Consider the following 18440-nt stretch of genomic DNA (forward strand, 5'->3'; position numbering starts at 1 on the left):
AACCTTTGAAACATTTTATTCTTCATATTCGGGTCAGGGTACAATTCCCAGACCGTGTCTGTGAAGTCGGGATGCCGTCACTGCGCTAGGGATGAAGGCTGCAGGCTGGCTGAGAAATTAAAGTGCAAGGGAAGTCAGGAGCACATGCTGTGGCCTCATTCTGGGACACAGCGCCCCCTCACAGAGTGCTGCTCCACTGTCTTCCCGATTCAGCTGGAGGGAAAACAAAGTGTGTCCTATTCACCTATGAAATCACTTTGCATAATCTATTTCTAAGCACAACACATGGGGAAGGAGATGAAGAAAGGAACAGAATATATGAACACATGCTATCTTAATTCAATGTCTATTTATAAAAACACATGTTTGTAACAATTGCTGCTTAAAGTTTCTATGAACTGCCAATGCTGGTGATCACTCCCACTTTCATTCCCATTTTAAAGTCTTCCTGGATCATCTGAAGATGCTTTTCAGATTTCAGACAACCAGCTATTAAGTGTCCTTTCTGTGCCCCTAAGAAATTGAAACACACATTCCTTTTAAAGCTGAAAATGAAAAAATATAGGAAATGTTATCTTAGACACCTTTCTGTTATGATAACAAAAAAATGTGGGATATAAACATGGCTTGTTTATTACTTTTTAAAGAAGATGGTACACAGCTGTAAGTGCCTTAAGGAAGATGACATTCAGTTTGCAGCCAATACCTGCTAGTAAAAACACGTGACTAGCATTTCAAAAATTACAAAATTCGACAAAATATTCTTCTAAACAGCTATCTTTATATTTGTAAACAAAATATAAACAACTGGTTTGTCCAGTTTCCTCTGCATGTCAAACAGGAGGCAAAGTGATAGAGATCATTTTTTATTTTAAACAGTAAACACTAAACTAGTTTAGAGCCCACATACGATCCCGGGGAATACACTGGAGGATGCTGGGGGACTGAACAGGCGAATGCATGACGTTATCTACATGAACAGTCTCCCACTGCTCCTCGCCTTGAACTCTACAGTTACTTTTTCCCCTCTAACTGTATTGTGGCTGCACAATCAATTCCTACATTTTCTTTATTCCCCTAGGACATAAGTGTGCTCCATTTCCTATCAGTTTTCATAAGCATAGTTGAAAGTTCAGACAGACTGGGAGGGGGTTTCTTTCGGTCCCTGGGCCTTCTCTGTAACATCAGAGGTGCTAACAGTTTGGCCCGCAGATGCATGCGGCCATCGGCTATTGGTGGTCTGTCCCCCTCACCGCAAAAACACACACAGAAAGTGGGCCTGGACGAGCACTGCACCTGGCGCTCGGCGGCAGCCTCGCCAGGCGCCGTCACTCCCTCGCTTTGCTGAGATAGTCAGTGAGCTTGCCCAGGCCTTCCTCCTGCTGCTCCAGGGCGTCCAGCACGATGCCCATGGGCGTCCTCTTCAGGCCGATGCCCTCCAGCTTATTCTCCATCTTGTTCTTGAGGTTCCTAAGTCTGAGCGAGGCATGGATGAACATCACTGCAGAGAGGGGAGACACGGAGACACGGTGAGCCTCTTCCCTCTCTCCCAGCCACAGCACACCCCCTCCTCCCTCCGTCCCCGCCTTCCTGAGCGGGAGTCCACCCGGCTCTCTGACCGGTCCAAACCTCACATGCCCCTCGGCCTGCACAGCTGCCTCACAGGTGTGTTCTTATCATGAGAAGAAGGGGATTGCTTCCAGCAGGAAGGATGCGGCCCAGTAGCCACTCTTCACACCTGCAGGGTGCCGCCCCCTCCAGCTGCTCCTGCAGGGCCCACATTCAAAGCCACCGACATGCTCCGGCCACAGCCGAGCCCGCCTCGCACTGGCGTCCAGAGAGGAACCCGAGCTCAGCCCTGAGACAACCAGGGCGTGTGGCGAAGCCCAGCCAACAGGCCGCTCTCTGAAGTGTTGGATATAGATTTATAGACAGAAACTAACAGTTCTGTCGATTTTTAAAATAGCTTATTGGTTTTTAGAGAGAGGAAGGGAGAATCTGCCTCCTGCACGCCCCTAAGGGGATAGACCTTTCAGAGCATGGATGCCCACCCCCTGAGCTGACAGCTTTATAGATTTAATGTGTCTCGTGTTCCCCAAGTTTGCTTCATCGTTGAGAATTACCAAAGTTTGTTTATTAAGAAACAGATATGCCCTACCAGCATGGCTTAGTGGTTGAGTGTCGACCTATGAACCAGGAGGTCAGGGCACATGCCTGGGTTGTGGGCTCAAATCCCCAGTGGAGCATGCAGGAGGTAGCTGATTAGTGATTCTCTGTCATCATTGATGTTTCTCTCTCTCTCTCTCTCTCTCTCTCTCTCTCTCTATCTCTCCCTCCCTCCCTCCCTCCCTCCCTCCCTCCCTCCCTCCCTCCCTCCCTCTTCCTTCCTCTCTGAAATCAATAAAAATACATTTTTTAAAAATATAGTTGGAAATTTTATATTTTTGTTTATATAAGCATCCTGGGTGATCCTCACAATCATCGAAGTTTGGGAATCACTTACCTTGTGTAGTTTTCCGTGGTTTATAGAATGTGTGAACTTCGGCCCATACAGTATACCTGCTCGAAACCACATGGCTGCTTCCCAGCAGGTCCAGGAGCAGAAACCAAACCCTCTGACTCCCTCCCTGTGATGCCCCTTCTACACTGCCTGTCTCGGGCTCTGAGGTGAAAAGGTGCTCCAGGTAACAAGCGTGTGCCTAAGAGAATCACTGAACTACTGACCACGCCTCTAGCAGAGAAGGACAGCTTGAAGAATTCAAAAAGTCTGAATCTGCTGGTGTACCGTATTTTCCGGGTATAAGACGACCCCTAATTTTACAGTTAAAACATAAGTTTAGGCCTATATTCGCTGTATAAGACTACCCCCCACTTCAAAGAAAAGACTTACTTTGCTGTCAAGATATGCAGGTAATTTTTGTGCAATTTTGGTCTTTTGCCCCGATTTTCGGTTGACTTTTTTCGTTGCAAAAGTCGTCTTATATGCCAGAAAATACGTAAATATTTTGTCAATTATTGTGTGGGATTCATCTTGAAATATTCTTAATCTAACGCAACACCAATTGATTTTACTTAATGGGATAAAGCACATGTAAAATGCTATTAAAAGTTAAAGGGATGTTTCTGTCACTTAATACTCTAGAATTTTAATCAGATTTCTGCCAATGGGACTGAATTTGATATATTCTCTATTTCAGGCTTCATGGGCCTGGAATCTGAGTTAAAAAAAAAAAAAAAAAAAAAAAAAAAAAAAAAAAAAAGCATGTAAAACTCACAAACTATCTACTCCTCACCAGAACCGGAGGACTTGGTATTGATTTCTGGGCCGATTATTTCTACAGGCTTATAAACCTTTTGACAGCAATGACGATCTTCTGCGTGTCCCTCTCGCTAGAGGAAATTCATTGAGAAAGTACACATGAGCAGAGATTTCCCGTGGGCAGCTCCATGCGCTGCCTGTGACCTCCTGAGCGGCACAGAGGAAGCGGCTGCTTCCCAATGACCTGCACTGGCCGGAGTGCGGACTGTGATGGCACTGAAGACTGGCCCAGACCCCTCTCAGGCGGCTCTCCCCCGTGCGGCTGCGCCCCCCACCGGCCGCGGCTGGGAGCTATATTTCTCTTGACCTTGTGTTCCCCAGAAGGGGCTGGCACTGAGCAGGTGCCCAGTACATATTTGTAGAATCAATATCCTGCATCTGCTATTTCAGAATATTCTGGTAATTTTGCAGATATGCCAACACTCGTAAGAAACAGGTGATGGTGTAATGCTTTCAACAATAACTAATGTAAATGTAAAAAAGAAACAGGTTGTGTAATTCCCGCGCGGCTCACTCACACAGCAGAGGGAAGGTGATGCCGAACACGAAGACCATGACGCCCCCGAACATGGAGATGAGGAAGTAGCTGGCCACCATGACCACCATGACGAAGGTGGTGGGGTACTGCTTCTTCAGGCGGCGGAGCACGTCCTTGTTGTGGGCGGCCCACACGAACCCCGTGAACACCAGCACCACCACAACGCCGCCCAGGATCATGTTGAAGGGGCTCAGGAACCTGGGAGGGGAGAGAAAGGGAGGCGGGGTCAGCAGTGGGGCAGCAGGAACAGGAAGAGGAGGACAGGAGGGGTCAAAACAACTGGGTAGCATTTACTGGGCATTTTATCTGAACTGCTTCATGCAATCCTTAGAACCGGGGAGGAGACACCACTCAGTCATTTCTCGAAAAAAGAAACCTGGGTGTGGAGATTAGAGAATGGGGAGGTGAGAGTCACATCGAGGCAGTTCGACTCCCACCGGACTCGTCAGTTCATCTCATCAGAGGCCCACGTGGTAAGCCTTGTCCATTTAGGAGCCCCCTTGTGGAGGGGCTGTGATTAGCGCTCATTCTTTGGGGTCCAGTGCATGAAATCCTGTTTTCTGAGGGCTTACTTAGATCCGTACAGAAATGGCCATGACAGGCGAATGTAGCACAGAGCGGTGGTCACCAACCGGCAGGCCACAGACCACTGTGGTCCGTGAGTCCAAAAGGCTGGCGACCGCCGGCACAGAGGTCACACAAGACCTCCGTGGGCCAGAGCTAGTCTGCTGTCAAATTTGTGTCTGAAATGGACAGTCCCAGAGTTTAAAAAGTCCATAAAACTTGGGATTTCTTGCTTCCCGTGGAAACATGGAACTCTAACAAGACCGGGCCCACTCTCCCACCCGTCCGCAGGGCCGGAGCTGCCTCCCTGCTCAGAGAGAGCAAGTGTCTCCCCGGTCCCCGGTCTCCACCACCACCCCGGCGTCTCTACACAGGGGCCCAGGGAGCCGCACTGCTCATGGTTTACCTAACCATTGGCCTGCATCGTCCTCTTACGTGACCAGCCCTGCCACGGAGGCATTTGAGTTACGATTCCTGCATAGAGAGTCCATTGTAGTTCTTTAAAAGGGCCCCGAGCCTCACTGGGAGGTGGGTTACCAACTGGAATTCCCAAACACAGAGCTTGCAGATTCACTGGCCCGAGTCAGAATGACACTACGTTGATAATGGAGAACACACTGTGCAGAGGAGATTTAGACCAAGTGAAGTGACAGGGCGCTGCACTCCACCCCTGTGCATACAAAGCCCTAACAGACAGTGCGGTCAGCAAGCACACAGTTACTAGCATTTCACCCTCCCGAGAGGCTAACGAGCATTCACTTGGGAAGGACATGGAGGGTCAGTGTGTTTGCATCGTGCTCTGGAGCACCGTGAGGGGCTGTGGAGGACGGGGAAGACAGGGTAATAACAGGTGAGGCCACAGCTTCCTCCCTCTGACACAGAGGAGGCTTCGTAGTCATGCTGGGATTCATATGCAGGATAACTAAGAAACCTTTGAAAAATCCCTTTCATCGTTAGCTCTGATTCTACCTCTTAAAACTATTACTTAAATTTTTAAATTGATATTTAAAAACAAACAAATGAAAGTGAGAAAAGGTACTGAAAGAAACAAACCCTTTTATGTAGCCTTGACGCACCCACGGTTTCTAAGCTGTAAGGAGGAGACCAACACTAAGGCAAAGAACTAGAGTGCAGGTTCGAGTTTCAGGAGGTCCTTTGCATGAAATGTAAATTGATGATGACTGGTTGGCAGCAAAGTGTCAAAGCTTTCCTCCTCAGTTCTCCCTAGAATACCTATTAGAATAACTCATGAAGCGAGCGAGTAATAAAATGCATGCCGAGCTTTTTTTATTTTCCTCTGGACAAGTGAAGCAGACACTGGGGTTGGATGTCTAAATAAAGCCAAGGACAAAAGAACAATGAACAATCCAGGCCTGACTCCAGCAACTCCAGATTTGCTCTTCACCTGTTCCCGTTGCTCATGTTCAAGAACAGAGCAAACAGACAGAACTGATTTGAGTTTACAACATGCCCAGCCACAATCTACAATTAGAAAGTAACCAAGTTCCGAAGCTGGAAAAATGAACAAAATTACTCAGGGCAGGAATGGCGTCCTGCTTTACTCGGATTACAGGCAATTCCCTTCTACGGAACGGTGAAATGCACACCGCTTCCGGTAGAGCAAGTAAGTGCACACACCAGCCAGAGGGAGAGAGGGGAGGAGAGAGGGCGAGCAGCAGAGAGGGAGGGAGGGAGAGAACGTGGATTTTCTGTCCTTGGTGGAAACAGTCCCTAGTTTCACAAATCAAAAGCAGAACAAAATCTTCAAAGAGGAATCATTTCAGTCTCATTACACATGAATAAGCTGAGGCCCAGAGAAGTGAAGAAATATTATATATTCAGAGGGACACAGGGGAGAAAAAGGGTGTCGGTTGGGGGAATTGTGACAGCAACTCACCATAGAAGCCATTCTGTGTTGCTAACCAGCCTCAGAAATCTCTCTCCCAGTCCCACATCCTAAGAAACCCCATTCTTGTAGTTGGCATAAGCAGCTCAGGATCATTCCGGGAAGTCCCTAGCACTCTCACTCCCGCTGAAGGAAGGCAGCCATTGCTAGGTGCGGACACATGCCTTAAACACGCAGTGTGATTCTGCTAACTGTAGCCATATGCCAGCACAGCTGCTGAGGGGGGAAATCTTGGCCAGTCGCAGAATTTGAGAGCTGAGGGAGCTTGAAAACTCGCCTCATTCTACATAAAATAAAAGCAAGCTAAGGAACAGCCAAGTTACTGAAACGGAGACCCTCAGCTCAGTTCAAGGGCATATGTAGTCACTTCTCTCAGGCTGCCACGCCAAGAACCAAAGAGGCACATGTTTCCTGCGCAGGAGAAGCAGCTTTTGTAATGATTCACAATGTTTAACCCAGAAAGCTGTCTTCGCAGTTTGGTTCCTGAGGAAGCCTGACTCACCCAGAAAGGGGGAACAACACTCACGGGGAACTTCTCTAATTGCTGCTGTTCTCACAGTCCCTCCATCATGGCGGCTGGGAAGCCACCCCTCCATGTCCTTGCTTCTCATTGCTTTCAGGATAGGAACACAACTCCTCCCACATCTACCGGGCCTGCAGAGTCCGCCCGCCTGCCTCCATGTCAAGGGCACGGCCGCTGACACCGACACCGACACCGCGTGTAGCTGTACCCCCAACAGGGGACCCGGCTGGAGGAGGAAGCGGAGCCTGAAATCCAGCCACAGGGTACTGGCCGAGCCCCATTTGGCTGAGCTGCACCTGCTGGCCTCACACGGCGGAGGGAGCCAAGGCCACAGCCGCCGGGCCGCGCTCTCACAGACCACCTCCTCCTGCTCCGGGCTGCTACGGCTTCCGGCTCACCTGCGCTGGCCGTGCCCTGGCACAGTGTCCTCCACCTGAGCACCCGCCCCCCATCTCCCAATCGGCTTCTCCTCAGTCCTCTGACCGGCAGAGCCCCATCTGCTCTCCTCCCAGCGCGGCGCCTGGCAGGGCTTTATCTGCGGAGCACTCTGTCCTGTGAGCATGGAGGAGCACTTTGTCTCCCACCGCAGATCGGGCTCGGTAAGGGCAGGCACCGCGACATTCTCTCCCCAGCTCCTAGCACAGAGCACGTATTCAGTAGATATTTGCGGAAAGAAGGAAAAAGCTAAGTAAGAATCTAGCACACTTTCATGTTATTGAAACTAGCCCAGCCCTTTCCATGGCCACAGAGGAACTGACGTGAGTTTTATCTCGGAGAAACCACTGTTGTTCTCACTGGAGAAACAGTCCCTGTCTGTGCCACACTGAGCTGCGGTGAGAAAAACAAATAAAAAAGCAGAGTAAGAAAAATCACCCAAACTCCCATGCGAATGTAAGCAATAACAAGGGTGTGATCAGTGAGGTTGGAAGTGCTGTCACTCGTGCAGGGGGGCCAGAGGAGGTCCCACCCGACCTGTCTAGAAGGGCCCGCTGACTCTGACAGCGCCCACAGCCCACTGCCTTCCTTCTGTGGTGACGTGCGTTTCTTTCTTCCTTTTCTTTTTAAGAAGTGGGGCCAGGCAGAAGTGTTTTCTTTTTCATATCCTCACCTGAGGATATGCTTATGGATTTTTATTTTATTTTATTTTTTTGAGAAAAGGAGGGAGGGAGGGAGGGATAGAGGTAGAGGGAGGGGGGGAGAGAGGGGGGAGGGGAGAGAGAAAGAGAGAGAGAGAGACTCAATGTGAGAGAGAAACACCGATTCCCTGCCTCCTTTGGCATGAGCCTGATAGGGCACTGAGCCTGGAACCTTTCAGTTTACCGGATGATGCTCCAACCGACTGAGCCACACTGGCCAGGGCAATGTTGGTTTCACACGGGCTTCCGTCTGGCAGGAACTATTTCTACTGTAAAGTACAAATGTAAATGCACAAGCCGGTTTGAGTAATGGGAGCAGACTCTCCGGGGCCCCATGGCCAGAGCAGTTAAGACCGGACGGGAGCCGTCTGGTCACAGCAGCCTGCCCGTGAGGGGCCCCGCAGTGACCGGGAAGCCCGCGGTGCTCTCTGCTCTCGCTGTGAACTGAGAGGTGCTGCACCCGGTCCCTGGCAGCCCCTGCAGGCTGACGGTGTTCACAGGGAGACACCTGGTGGACCGCCATGTTTTTGTCTGTCTGTCTGTCTGTGTTTGCACTAATCCAGCGAACTGCTTGCTTTATTGCTAACATACAGCAGGTTGGGTCTGTGTTAGAAGTCACTGTCTCCTACTCCCCTCCCAGGGAGCTTCCAGTAACCATCAGTTACCAGCTCGGATTAGACTGCAAAAACCCTTAGGAACTTTTTATTACGGCAAATGTCTAACACACACCGAGACAGAGAATGGTATAACGAAGCCTCACGTACGCGCCTTCAACAATAAGGAACAATGTTCACAAGTGACGCTGAAGTGGGAAGATGACCTGAAGTGGGAAGATAGTCGTTTATAAATTGTTCTTTCTGAATGACCTGAAGTGGGAAGATAGTCGTTTATAAATTGTTCTTTCTGAATGCTTTCAGTAGAGTAAGTTAAGTGGTCACACGGCACGTTCTTCCAGAGTGGGAGCGAGGGCAGGGGTTGGCCAAATGCTAAAGAGCCCAGGGACACACCAGTTCCCTTCGGTGAGCGTTTCCTGCCTAGTGGCTGCCCACCAACCCACCAACGCCTCGGCTGCTTCCCTCCCGCTCCCCGGGGACCAGGGGCAGCTGCGTGAGGAGAGCAGGAGCTGGGGAACCAGAAGCAGGAGTAGAACAGAGCCCCCGTTTGCCACCTCGGATGGGCTTTCTGCCTCTGGCCGGGCCCCCTGGGTTTCCCCCCCGGGACAGAGGGCCAGACACCGTACACATTTGTGCTCAATGCCCACCAAATGGAGAAGCGCCTGCAGGTTTTGTTTAAGATCACGGCATGGAAGTGCCCCCTGGAACAAAAAGCCACCCTCACTCAGGAGACAGGGAGATGTTATGGGCAAATATTCTGAAGCCGAGTGATCAAGAGCAGAATTCCGTCGAAAAGCAGCATAATAAGGCATTTCCAACAGTGCCATTGTGCTACTCCATTTGGTGTTACATGGATAGGTCAAGTTGATCTTGTAGAATTGGATTTCCTGCACAGAGATCTCGTCCTGTAATAAGTTGAGAGCTGTTGCCCTCTAAAAAATCCAACACATGCTCACTTCTTTTGCACACTTATCCGAAACCACTGTTAATCCTTACAGAGTAAATGGATAGAAACTACCAACTGTGCTGACAGTGGCAGGGACATTAAAAAAAAAAAAAAAAAAAAAAGTGTGTGGAGAAGTGTAAAGAACAAGGTTACATAGTGCCAGAAGATGACTTAGAAAAAGACAACCCTTATTAGATGGCACATTTTGCAAATTATCTGAGGTCAAAGTTGTATTGAGTGTGTACAGACCTTTTAAAGTCCTGTGGTCAGAAGAAACACATAACACACTGGGAACAAAGGCCAGCATGCCGGGCTCTGCCCCACCAGCAGGAGGGCTCTGTGAGCGCGGATAGGAGAGGAATTCTGGGAGGACTCCGGAGGGCAGTGTGGACTGTATTTTTGCTGTATCCTCAGGCTTCACATGGTGTCTGGCAAAAGTAAGTGCTTAGTAAAAGATCTCTTTTTTTGTTTATAAATTTTTTTATTGACTTCACAGAGGAAGAGAGAGGGAGAGATAGAAACATCAATGATGATAGAGAATCATTGATCGGCTGCCAACTGGGGATCAAGCCCACAACCCAGGCATGTGCCCTAACCAGGAATTGAACAGTAACCTCCTGGTTCATAGGTCAAGGCTCAACCACTGAACCACACCAGCAGAAAGTAAAATATTTCTTGAGCTGAATAGAAGGGGAAGGATGAACATGGTAGAGTTCTCCAGTTTGAAGCTTGTCCACATACTAAATGCCTCTCCCATTTTCAACATCTGAGAGTTTGGGAATTTAGAATCATAAAGTAGAGAGGAAATAAAATAAGGCAGACTGAAAGCAATGTATGTTTACGTAGATGTGTGTTTCTGAATGCTTGCTTTGCCTGAAGTTGCAGAGTGATGAATTCGTACGTGCTGTGTTGCCCAGTTGCCCCTCTAGATTCTAAATACAGCAAAGGCAGGAAGCACAGCTGTTCATTCTCCAGGGCATCTCCTGGCAGAGTGTCTGAGCAGTTGGTAAGGCTTAATAGTTTGTGGAGTAAACGAATGAAGCAACACAAATAATAGTATCGTAATAATATAAGACAGTTGGTGTTGAAGCTGATTAATCTTCAAAAACATTCCCACTACGTGTTAGCATGAACAGGCTGCAATAAATTTCCTATGCGAACGTTTTAATACATTCCTATCCTAAGCATCCCAAGGCTCTCTTATTGCTTTCTTCTTCTACTAACTGGAAACTTGGTTATCCATTCCTGTGGCATTGAAAGGTCCAAATAATCAAACCATTTCTTAATACCAGATGTTGGTAGCCACAGTCCTAGATCATTTTATGGGACCACACTCATTCTGAAAAGATTATTGCAATGCTCTTTTTTTTTTTCTTTTTCTTTTCTTAAAAATATATTTTATTGATTTTTTACAGAGAGGTAGGGAGAGGGATAGAGAGTTAGAAACATTGATCAGCTGCTTCCTACACACCCCCTCTTGGGGATGTGCCCGCAACCAAGGTACATGCCCTTGACCGGAATCGAACCTGGGACCCTTCAGTCCGCAGGCCGACGCTCTATCCACTGAGCCAAACCGGTTTTGGCAGCAATGCTCTTTTACACTGAATTACCAACCCTCCAAAAAGTCCTTTCCATTTCAAGCAACTGAAAGCATGAAGGGGTAACTCTAGTTTTCACCCCGGTAACAGGCCACAAGGTGATGACATACTTTCTACGAAAATAATGGGCATTTTCATTTATCAGCTGCATTGTGCTTAAAGGGAAGGCGTGAATGTACACAATTGAGCATAAATGTGCCTTTCTAATGGGAGGTGCAGTGGAGGCACTTATGTGTTTGAAGCTCTGTGTGTGGTTGATCTTCTGATACACCAGACGATATGGCTCTGCTAGCAGGACAAGATTGTGAGAATAAGACTTGCAAATAGTCTTGGCCTGCTTGGCTCAGTGGTTGACATGATCCTATGCCCCAAGAGGGTGCAGGTTTGATTCCCAGTCAGGGCACATGCCCAGGTTTCGGGCTCGATCCCCAGTAGAGGGCATGCTGGAGGCAGCTGCTCAATGTTGTTCTCTCCCTCTTCTTCCCTGTCTTTAAAAATCAATAAAAACCTTTAAAAAAAAAAAAAAAAAAAGACTTGCAAAAATACAGATGTTGTGAAAATCAAGTAACTATTCAGGCGGAATTGGTTAATCAGGAGTTTCAGGATATCTGCAATATGATTAAATGGGGAAAGCATTTCACTTTATATCAATAGAAGCAGCTGCTACTGGCAGCTTTGGTCCCAATTAGCCACATGACCTCAACCATTTATGTTTGTGAATGCTGAGGAGTTAGAGGGGATTAGTAGCTCTCAACTTCAACTTGGTGGTGTGTACCAGAATAACCTGGGGAGTTCACATAAGACTGTGGTTGCTTGGATCCAGTCAAGAAGTATATACTGAGAATCTCTGAAGGTGACACCGGGGCATATAGGTATAGTTATTTAAATTTTCCCAATGTTTCTTTTGAACCAGACCAGGCTTATCCTTCTTAAATTTTCATGTGCCTGTGAGTCCTCTGAGAGTCTTGTTAGAATGCAGATTCTGCCCCCATAGGTCTGGGGCCTGAGGTTCTGCGCTTCTCACAAGCTCCCAGAGTGAAAGGTGCGTGCGGTCCCTGGTAGAGTTCTCTGGCTTGAGGCTTCTGACATTCTATTCCGCACACAGACATTCCTGTTCACAACCGGAACGGCTCACACGCTTAGTCCTTCCCTGCAAGTGCCATCAGCTGTGGCCTTCGCTTCTCACTTTAAAAATAGAGGCACGAGCTTCTATCGCTGTGTGTGTGCTCAAAGAATATCTAGTGCCGAGCTGTCTCCTGACAGGGTGGAGGAGATAAGCCATGTCCTCTTCATCTTAGACATCTTTCCTTTCTGGATTTAAAGGAACACAGCCATTTTCAGCAACACACACTTTGCCCAGCTCGTGGTTCATGTTTTTCCTTTAAGTCATTCAGTCTCTTCTGAAGTGACGCCTGAATCTCAAAAGGAAACTCAAGTCTTCAAGGGAAGCAAAGTTCTATAAGAAACACAAGCTGCATTTATGACAAAACCACTAAAGTTTCCATCTAGTACTTCTGCCCAAAGGACAAACAAGTTGTGAGAATTTCACATAGGCCTGTAACCAAGGATTTGCTAGAATAAACACCTAACATTTCAGTGCTGGCATTTGCGAGGACTTGAGGAGCTTTGTTTTAAGTCACTTAATTCCTATTTTATAACAGCAGAACTCAAGAGAAAGTGAACTTTTAACCAGAAAGCTAATAAAAGCAACTGCCAGAATTCTGTTAAAAATAGATAAAAAGAACTAGATTGTGGAACTAGTAGAGTCTTCTAGGCAGATGGAGAACGATAGCATAACAATTTAATAAATTAAGGAAAAAGAGCAAAGCTATGTAAAGCTTCAAATACACTCCACTCTTATATTAGAAAAGTCAGGAGCTAAGTCAAAATGCTTCCCTCTGTAATTGCCAAGAGCTCATTTAGTAACTTGTTATAAAGCCCCTTGCCTTCAGTGATGATGCTGAAGAACCATCACCATTTTCTCGGCAGCGCAGCAGAGGTTCTCAGTGGGGGGAGGGGTGCTCCCTGGGGACATGGGCAATGTCTGGAGACAGATCTGATTGTCACAGCCCAAGCGGAGGGTGCTACTGGCAGCCAGTGAGTGGAGAGCAGGATGCTGCTCAGCACCCCATGACACATAGGACAGCCCCACCACAGAGAGCCACGCGAGCCAATCCGGCAGTGCCGAGGTGCAGAAACCGGGCAGGAGAGTCGTTCATCAAAAGACGACAACGGCAGCATGAATTATAATGTTTTTCAAAATTGAGTTTTTACACGATAGTAATCCTAACAGATATGTAGCAAGTGTTGTCAGCAATGAGCCAGTTAGGGTCACTTGAGGCATGTTATTGTTATGAACTGGCATGCTGCCATGTGTTTCATGATAATTTATTCCATTAAGGAGGTTAAAAGTGACCCTGGGATCATGTTGAGGCCTTACGTTCATTATTTACTCCGTGCACTCACCAACTAAGCATCCGCTATAGAATAGGTCTCAGAGGTACAGAGAATAAAAGTAAACTACAATAACAAGAAAAAAATAAGTCACAAGTGAAACCCATAGTCTCTGGCCTCAAGAAGTCCACAGTCCAAGAGTGGAGGCAACTTAAAAGCCAGGAAAGATACAGACAAAGGTGAGGGACCCAGCTCACACAGGGAGTGAGGGACAAGACGCAGTATTTCTTTACAGAATGGTACCCAAGTTGAGCCTTGTGGGAGAAGCAGGAGGTGAGTAAGATGGGGACTAGAGTTTGGATGGAAAGAGCTGCCAGGAAAAAGATGGTATCTATATTTCTCAGTAATCGCTATGACAACACCAACAATAATAAAGATGGTATCTATATTTCTCAGGATTTGCTATGACAACACCAACAATAATAAAAATTAAGAAGTAACATTTGTAGCCCTAGCCGGTTTGGCTCAGTGAACTGAGAGGTTCCAGGTTCCATCCCAGTCAAGGTCGTATACCTTGGTTGCAGGCCTGATTCCAGCCCCTGGTTGGGGTGCATACGGGAGGCAACCAATCGATGTGTCTCTCTCACACCAATGTTTCTCTCTCTGTGTCTCTCCCCCTCCCTTCCACTCTCTCTAAAAATCAGTGGGAAAATATCCTCCAGTGAGGATTAAAAAAAACAAAACAAAACAAACAAAAGAAGTAACATTTGTGGACCAAAACCTCAGCGCCACTGTTCTAGACTTGCCTCTATTAACTCAGGATATCCTCATAGAAGGCCCGGGAGGCAGCTCTACAATTAGCCTCACTGCACAGAGGAGGGTGCTGAGGCACAGGGCGGCTCCAGTGGCCCAGGGTCACATGGCTGCCAACTGGCAGTTGGGATTCAAATGTTCTTAATCTGGCTCTGCTGCCTAAACTCTCACCCACTCGCTTCTACTACGTGAAGACTCAGAAGGTCTGACAACTGTCTCCAACAAGGGTGGAAGTTAAGAGGCTTAGAGTTAACGGAAGAGGCCGAGGAGGCCTAGTGAGTGGAAGTCACGTGGCTGGTAAACCATGCTTTTAGGAAGACCAGATGTGTCAACATGGTTCCCAGGCCCTAACCCCTCTTTACTTTCCCTTGGTATACCAGTGTTTCCCAAACTTCTCTCATGATGAGAATCACCTGGTGGAGTTGTTAAAACACAGATTCCTGAATCCCAACTAAGAAGTGCTAAACTAGAATTTTTGAGAACATATAGGTAAAATTGCATACCTAACTTAGTGCTCTGTATATAACATCTGTCTTAGAGCACTAGTTAAGTATACAATTTTACCTATATGTTCCCAAAAATTCTAGTTTAGCACTTCTTAGTTGGGATTCAGGAATCTGTGTTTTAACAACTCCACCAGGTGATTCTCATCATGAGAGAAGTTTGGGAAACACTGGTATAGGCAGTCCTTTCCAGTGCTTTTGGAGCTAGATGATGTCCTCTTAGTCTTCCCTCCCCCTTCCTGCAAAGCTGAAGAGCAGGCCCTCTCTATCTTCATTCAAGTGGGTTCCCACACAAGAGCATTCAGAGACTAGAACTGAGACTAGAACTCTCCCCAAGCCTTGGAAGCCCTTCCGCCCAGCAGGGATGCAGCCTGGCAGGACACCCTGGGAAGAGTCCGTTCCCCAGGGAGCAGAGAGGCCACATTTCATACAACTCGCCCAAGACATGGAGAACTCTCAGGTGCCAGCGAGGATCCAGATCACAGCCTCCAGCGCTGCTCCGGCCCCGCCCATCTACTCACTTCATCAGGAGACTTCTCTGTAGGAGAAATGTTCCAGAGTCAACTTAGCTCCCTGACCCTGAAGATATTTGGTTTCTTCCAGCTTTAAGAGACTATAATTCTAACCCCCGTGACTAACAGGAAGATGGCACAGTAGCTAAGAGTACCACTCTGGGGCTGAGACTTTGAGCAAGTCATTTGAGCTCTTGGAGCCTCAAGTTTAAGAGTACAGTAGCAGTAATATCACAGCTCACTGGGTTGAATGAGGGAATGCAGGTAAATTACTTTGTTATAGATTAGAGACGGGATGCATGAAATTAGTGCAGTAGGCCTTCCTTCCCCTGCCTGCCAGCACTGGCTTCCCTCTGGCCGCCAGCAGGTACCTGGGACAGGGACCCAGGCTTCCCTCGCAGCCCCAGCTTCGTCCGGAAGGACATCTGGTCTAATCATTATAGGTTATAAAGGAAGAAAAGGGCAATTTGTGGGGAAAAACTACAGGCTGTGTATGTTTGTAGACATACAGAAAACAGTTGATCATACAGTAAGATTTTACTGGGCTACAAAGGAAATCTCACATTTTGTACAGTTTTCAAAGCAGCTTATTTTAAAAAACATAAGAATAATAAAAAATAAACATGGCTATCTTTTATCTTCAAAAATTTCACTGTCAACCAACACCTCCCATTTGAGAAGGGAGTGAGAAAGGCAAACCCTCAAACTGTCTGAGTGAGCTCAGACCCCCAGGAGGGAGCTACCTTTAGTCAGGAAGGTCCTGCCTCCCAGTGAGAAGGAATTCCAGCCCGGCTGCGGGCCTGTCTGGGCAGTGCATCTCTTTGGAAAGCAATGGTTTGTTTTTGTTTTTGTTTTGGAAGGGGGTACTGTTACATTTGCTTGGTCTGTGTCAAGCCATGCCCCATATCTCAAAACAACAACAGAAACCCCTAACTAGATCACCAGATAAAATGCCTCGCTCGCTTCTTTACAAAAAGAAACAAAGAAGAAATCAAAACAACACATACAACCCTACTTACTATTTTGTTTTTTAAAGTAATTTTAGTGTTCTGGGAATTAAGCCTCCAGCATCAAGGCGGGCAGCTGCCCCAGGCCTGCTCCACCCAGCTGATGTTTAATGGTAACGTGGCCGCTGACTCAGCCAGCGGGCGGCCTCCCCCACACCAGCCGCTCCGAGTGCAGCTCCTCCGGCAGCGCGGGGACCAGGTCACTGTCCCCGAACCCACCAGCGAGCGATAGCTCCGCGTCGGGGTGACGCTCTGAGCCACACCCAGAGATGCGGGCTCCCCTGTGCCACGGCTTCGGCACGCCGCCCTGCCCGGGGCCAGCTTCCTCCCCCTCTTTTCCCCGATCCTGGCACAGAGGGTGCCCCTGAGTGAGTCAGAGAGCAGCGAGCGCCCGGACCCCCCTCCCCAGGCCGGCGTCTCCCTCCGCTCCGCCAGCAGCTCCGCTCCGCGGCCCGGGACCCCGCACAGGGCGACCCCGCGGAAAGGGGGGCTCCAGCTGCCCCCGAGTGCATGTGAAACCGTGTGTGACACGGCACTTCCAGCCGCCCCCGTGTGCATGTGAAACCGTGTGTGACACGTGTGCATGTATGATACCGCGTGTGACATGAACACTTCTAGCGGCTCCAGCGTGTGCACGTATGATAGCGTATGTGACACGGCACTTCCAGCCGCCCGGCGTGTGCATGTATGATACCGTATGTGACACGAACACTTCTAGCGGCTCCAGCGTGTGCATGTGTGAGACCGTGTGTGACACGGGCTCTGGGCGCGGGGGCTGGACAGGCCGCGGCTGGCAGTGGAGCCCGAAAGGGGACCGCGTCCGGACCCCAAGGATAGGACCCCATTCCCGGAGGCGGGGAGGTCAGCCGTCACCCCGCGCTGGGCGATGCCACCCCAGGGAGCACCTCCACTCCCACCCGCGCCCCGCGCCCCGCGCCCCGCGCCCCGCGCCCCGCGCCCCGCGCCCCGCGCCCCGCGCCCCGCGCCCCGCGCCCCGCGCCCCGCGCCCCGCTGCGGGAGCAGAGCGCAGGCGCGGCAGCGCGGACGCCGTGGCCCCAATGCCCTTCCCGCACCTGCCCCGGCCGGCCGCCCGGGTGTCAGGCTCACACCCTCCCGCCCTCCGGTCCTTCAGAGACCGGGCACTGCGCTCTCCCCCAGCGGGACCCACCGGGGCGGGAGAGGGGCCCTGGCTCCTGCCGAGGCCGGCGGCGTCCCCGCCCGCCCGGCCCGCCGGCCCCGCCGCCCCCACCCGCAGCCCCGGCCGCTTACCCCACCACGGAGACCATCATGGCGGCCAGCACCAGGTAGTTGGTCTGGTAGTAGAGCAGGTTGCTCACCACGCGGTTGTTCCATTTGGAAATGTCCCTGAAGTCCGGCCGCGCGAAGCGGTCGGAGCCGGGGAAGAAGTCGTCCCAGGCCCGGAGCGGGGCGAGGTTCACGTCCATGTCTGCCGGCTCCGCGCTCTGGAATCCGGGGCGGCGGCGGCTCTGCGGTTGGCGGCGGCGGGGCCCGGAGCCGGAGGCGGGAGGGCGTTTTCCGCCCTCACTTCCTGGTGGCTCTGCTCCGCTCTGCTCTGCTCTGCTCTGCTCTGCGCGGGGGCCACAGGGCAGCCGAGGTCCTGCGGCAGAGCCAGGGGCAGAGGTCCAGGGAGAGATGGGGTGACCGGCAGGGGCCGGCGGACACCCGGCTGCGGGAGGTGGCAGCACCTCCCGGAAGGCCGGGCACGGCTCCTTTAAAACTCCCTGGGCGTGTGCAGGAATGCGTGGCCTTCGGGGAGGCTTCTGCAGCTGTCCCCACGCCAGCCTGAGCGAAACGGAATGGAGGCGACTGTGGTGTCACTGGAGGAGGAGCCGGTTTTGGACAACTAAGTCCTTACTAACTTCTGCACATCTGAATGGGATGATCGTGTTTTCTCACGAGACCCTATGAGTGAAATCAGACGGGCAGAACCGGGAAGAAGACTGTAGGACCGAAGGGTTGGTTTGTTCACTTCTTGTCTTTGTTCTCCATGTCTATTCCCTCCGGGCAAAACTTTCCCACGACGGTGCCGTTCTGATCAAGTGGGCA

General features: G+C 49.8%; 1 protein-coding gene across 2 annotated transcripts; it reads right to left on the reverse strand.

Moving 5' to 3' along the window:
• On the reverse strand, nucleotides 1–18267 carry ARL6IP5 (ARF like GTPase 6 interacting protein 5). Of its 2 annotated transcripts, XM_084901727.1 has the most exons (4): nucleotides 17643–18267; nucleotides 3838–4055; nucleotides 1297–1501; nucleotides 1–213 (listed from the first exon to the last, which is right to left on the reverse strand). In XM_084901727.1, exons 1-3 carry the CDS (start codon nucleotides 17816–17818, stop codon nucleotides 1329–1331), a joined length of 567 nt encoding a protein of 188 aa, XP_084757853.1. In that variant the 5' UTR covers nucleotides 17819–18267; the 3' UTR covers nucleotides 1–213; nucleotides 1297–1328. The 2 variants fall into 2 exon arrangements, with proteins under 2 accessions (XP_084757853.1, XP_084757852.1); XM_084901726.1 differs by having other exon boundaries at nucleotides 1–1501; nucleotides 17643–18199.
• Nucleotides 18268–18440: the final 173 nt, after the last annotated feature.

This window comes from Pipistrellus hanaki, assembly GCF_964339955.1.
Source record: "Pipistrellus hanaki genome assembly, chromosome: 13".
Lineage (NCBI taxonomy): Eukaryota > Metazoa > Chordata > Mammalia > Chiroptera > Vespertilionidae > Pipistrellus > Pipistrellus hanaki.

What these genes read in the sequence shown, in the direction of transcription:
- ARL6IP5 (XM_084901727.1), bottom strand. Translation starts at nt 17,818, where the DNA reads ATGGACGTGAACCTCGCCCCGCTCCGGGCCTGGGACGACTTCTTCCCC. An exon ending in ATGATGGTCTCCGTGGTGGG is followed by an intron (nt 4,056 to 17,642) that starts GTAAGCGGCCGG and finishes CTCCCCTCCCAG; the next exon opens with GTTCCTGAGCCCCTTCAACA. An exon ending in CATCACCTTCCCTCTGCTGT is followed by an intron (nt 1,502 to 3,837) that starts GTGAGTGAGCCG and finishes CCCTCTCTGCAG; the next exon opens with TGATGTTCATCCATGCCTCG.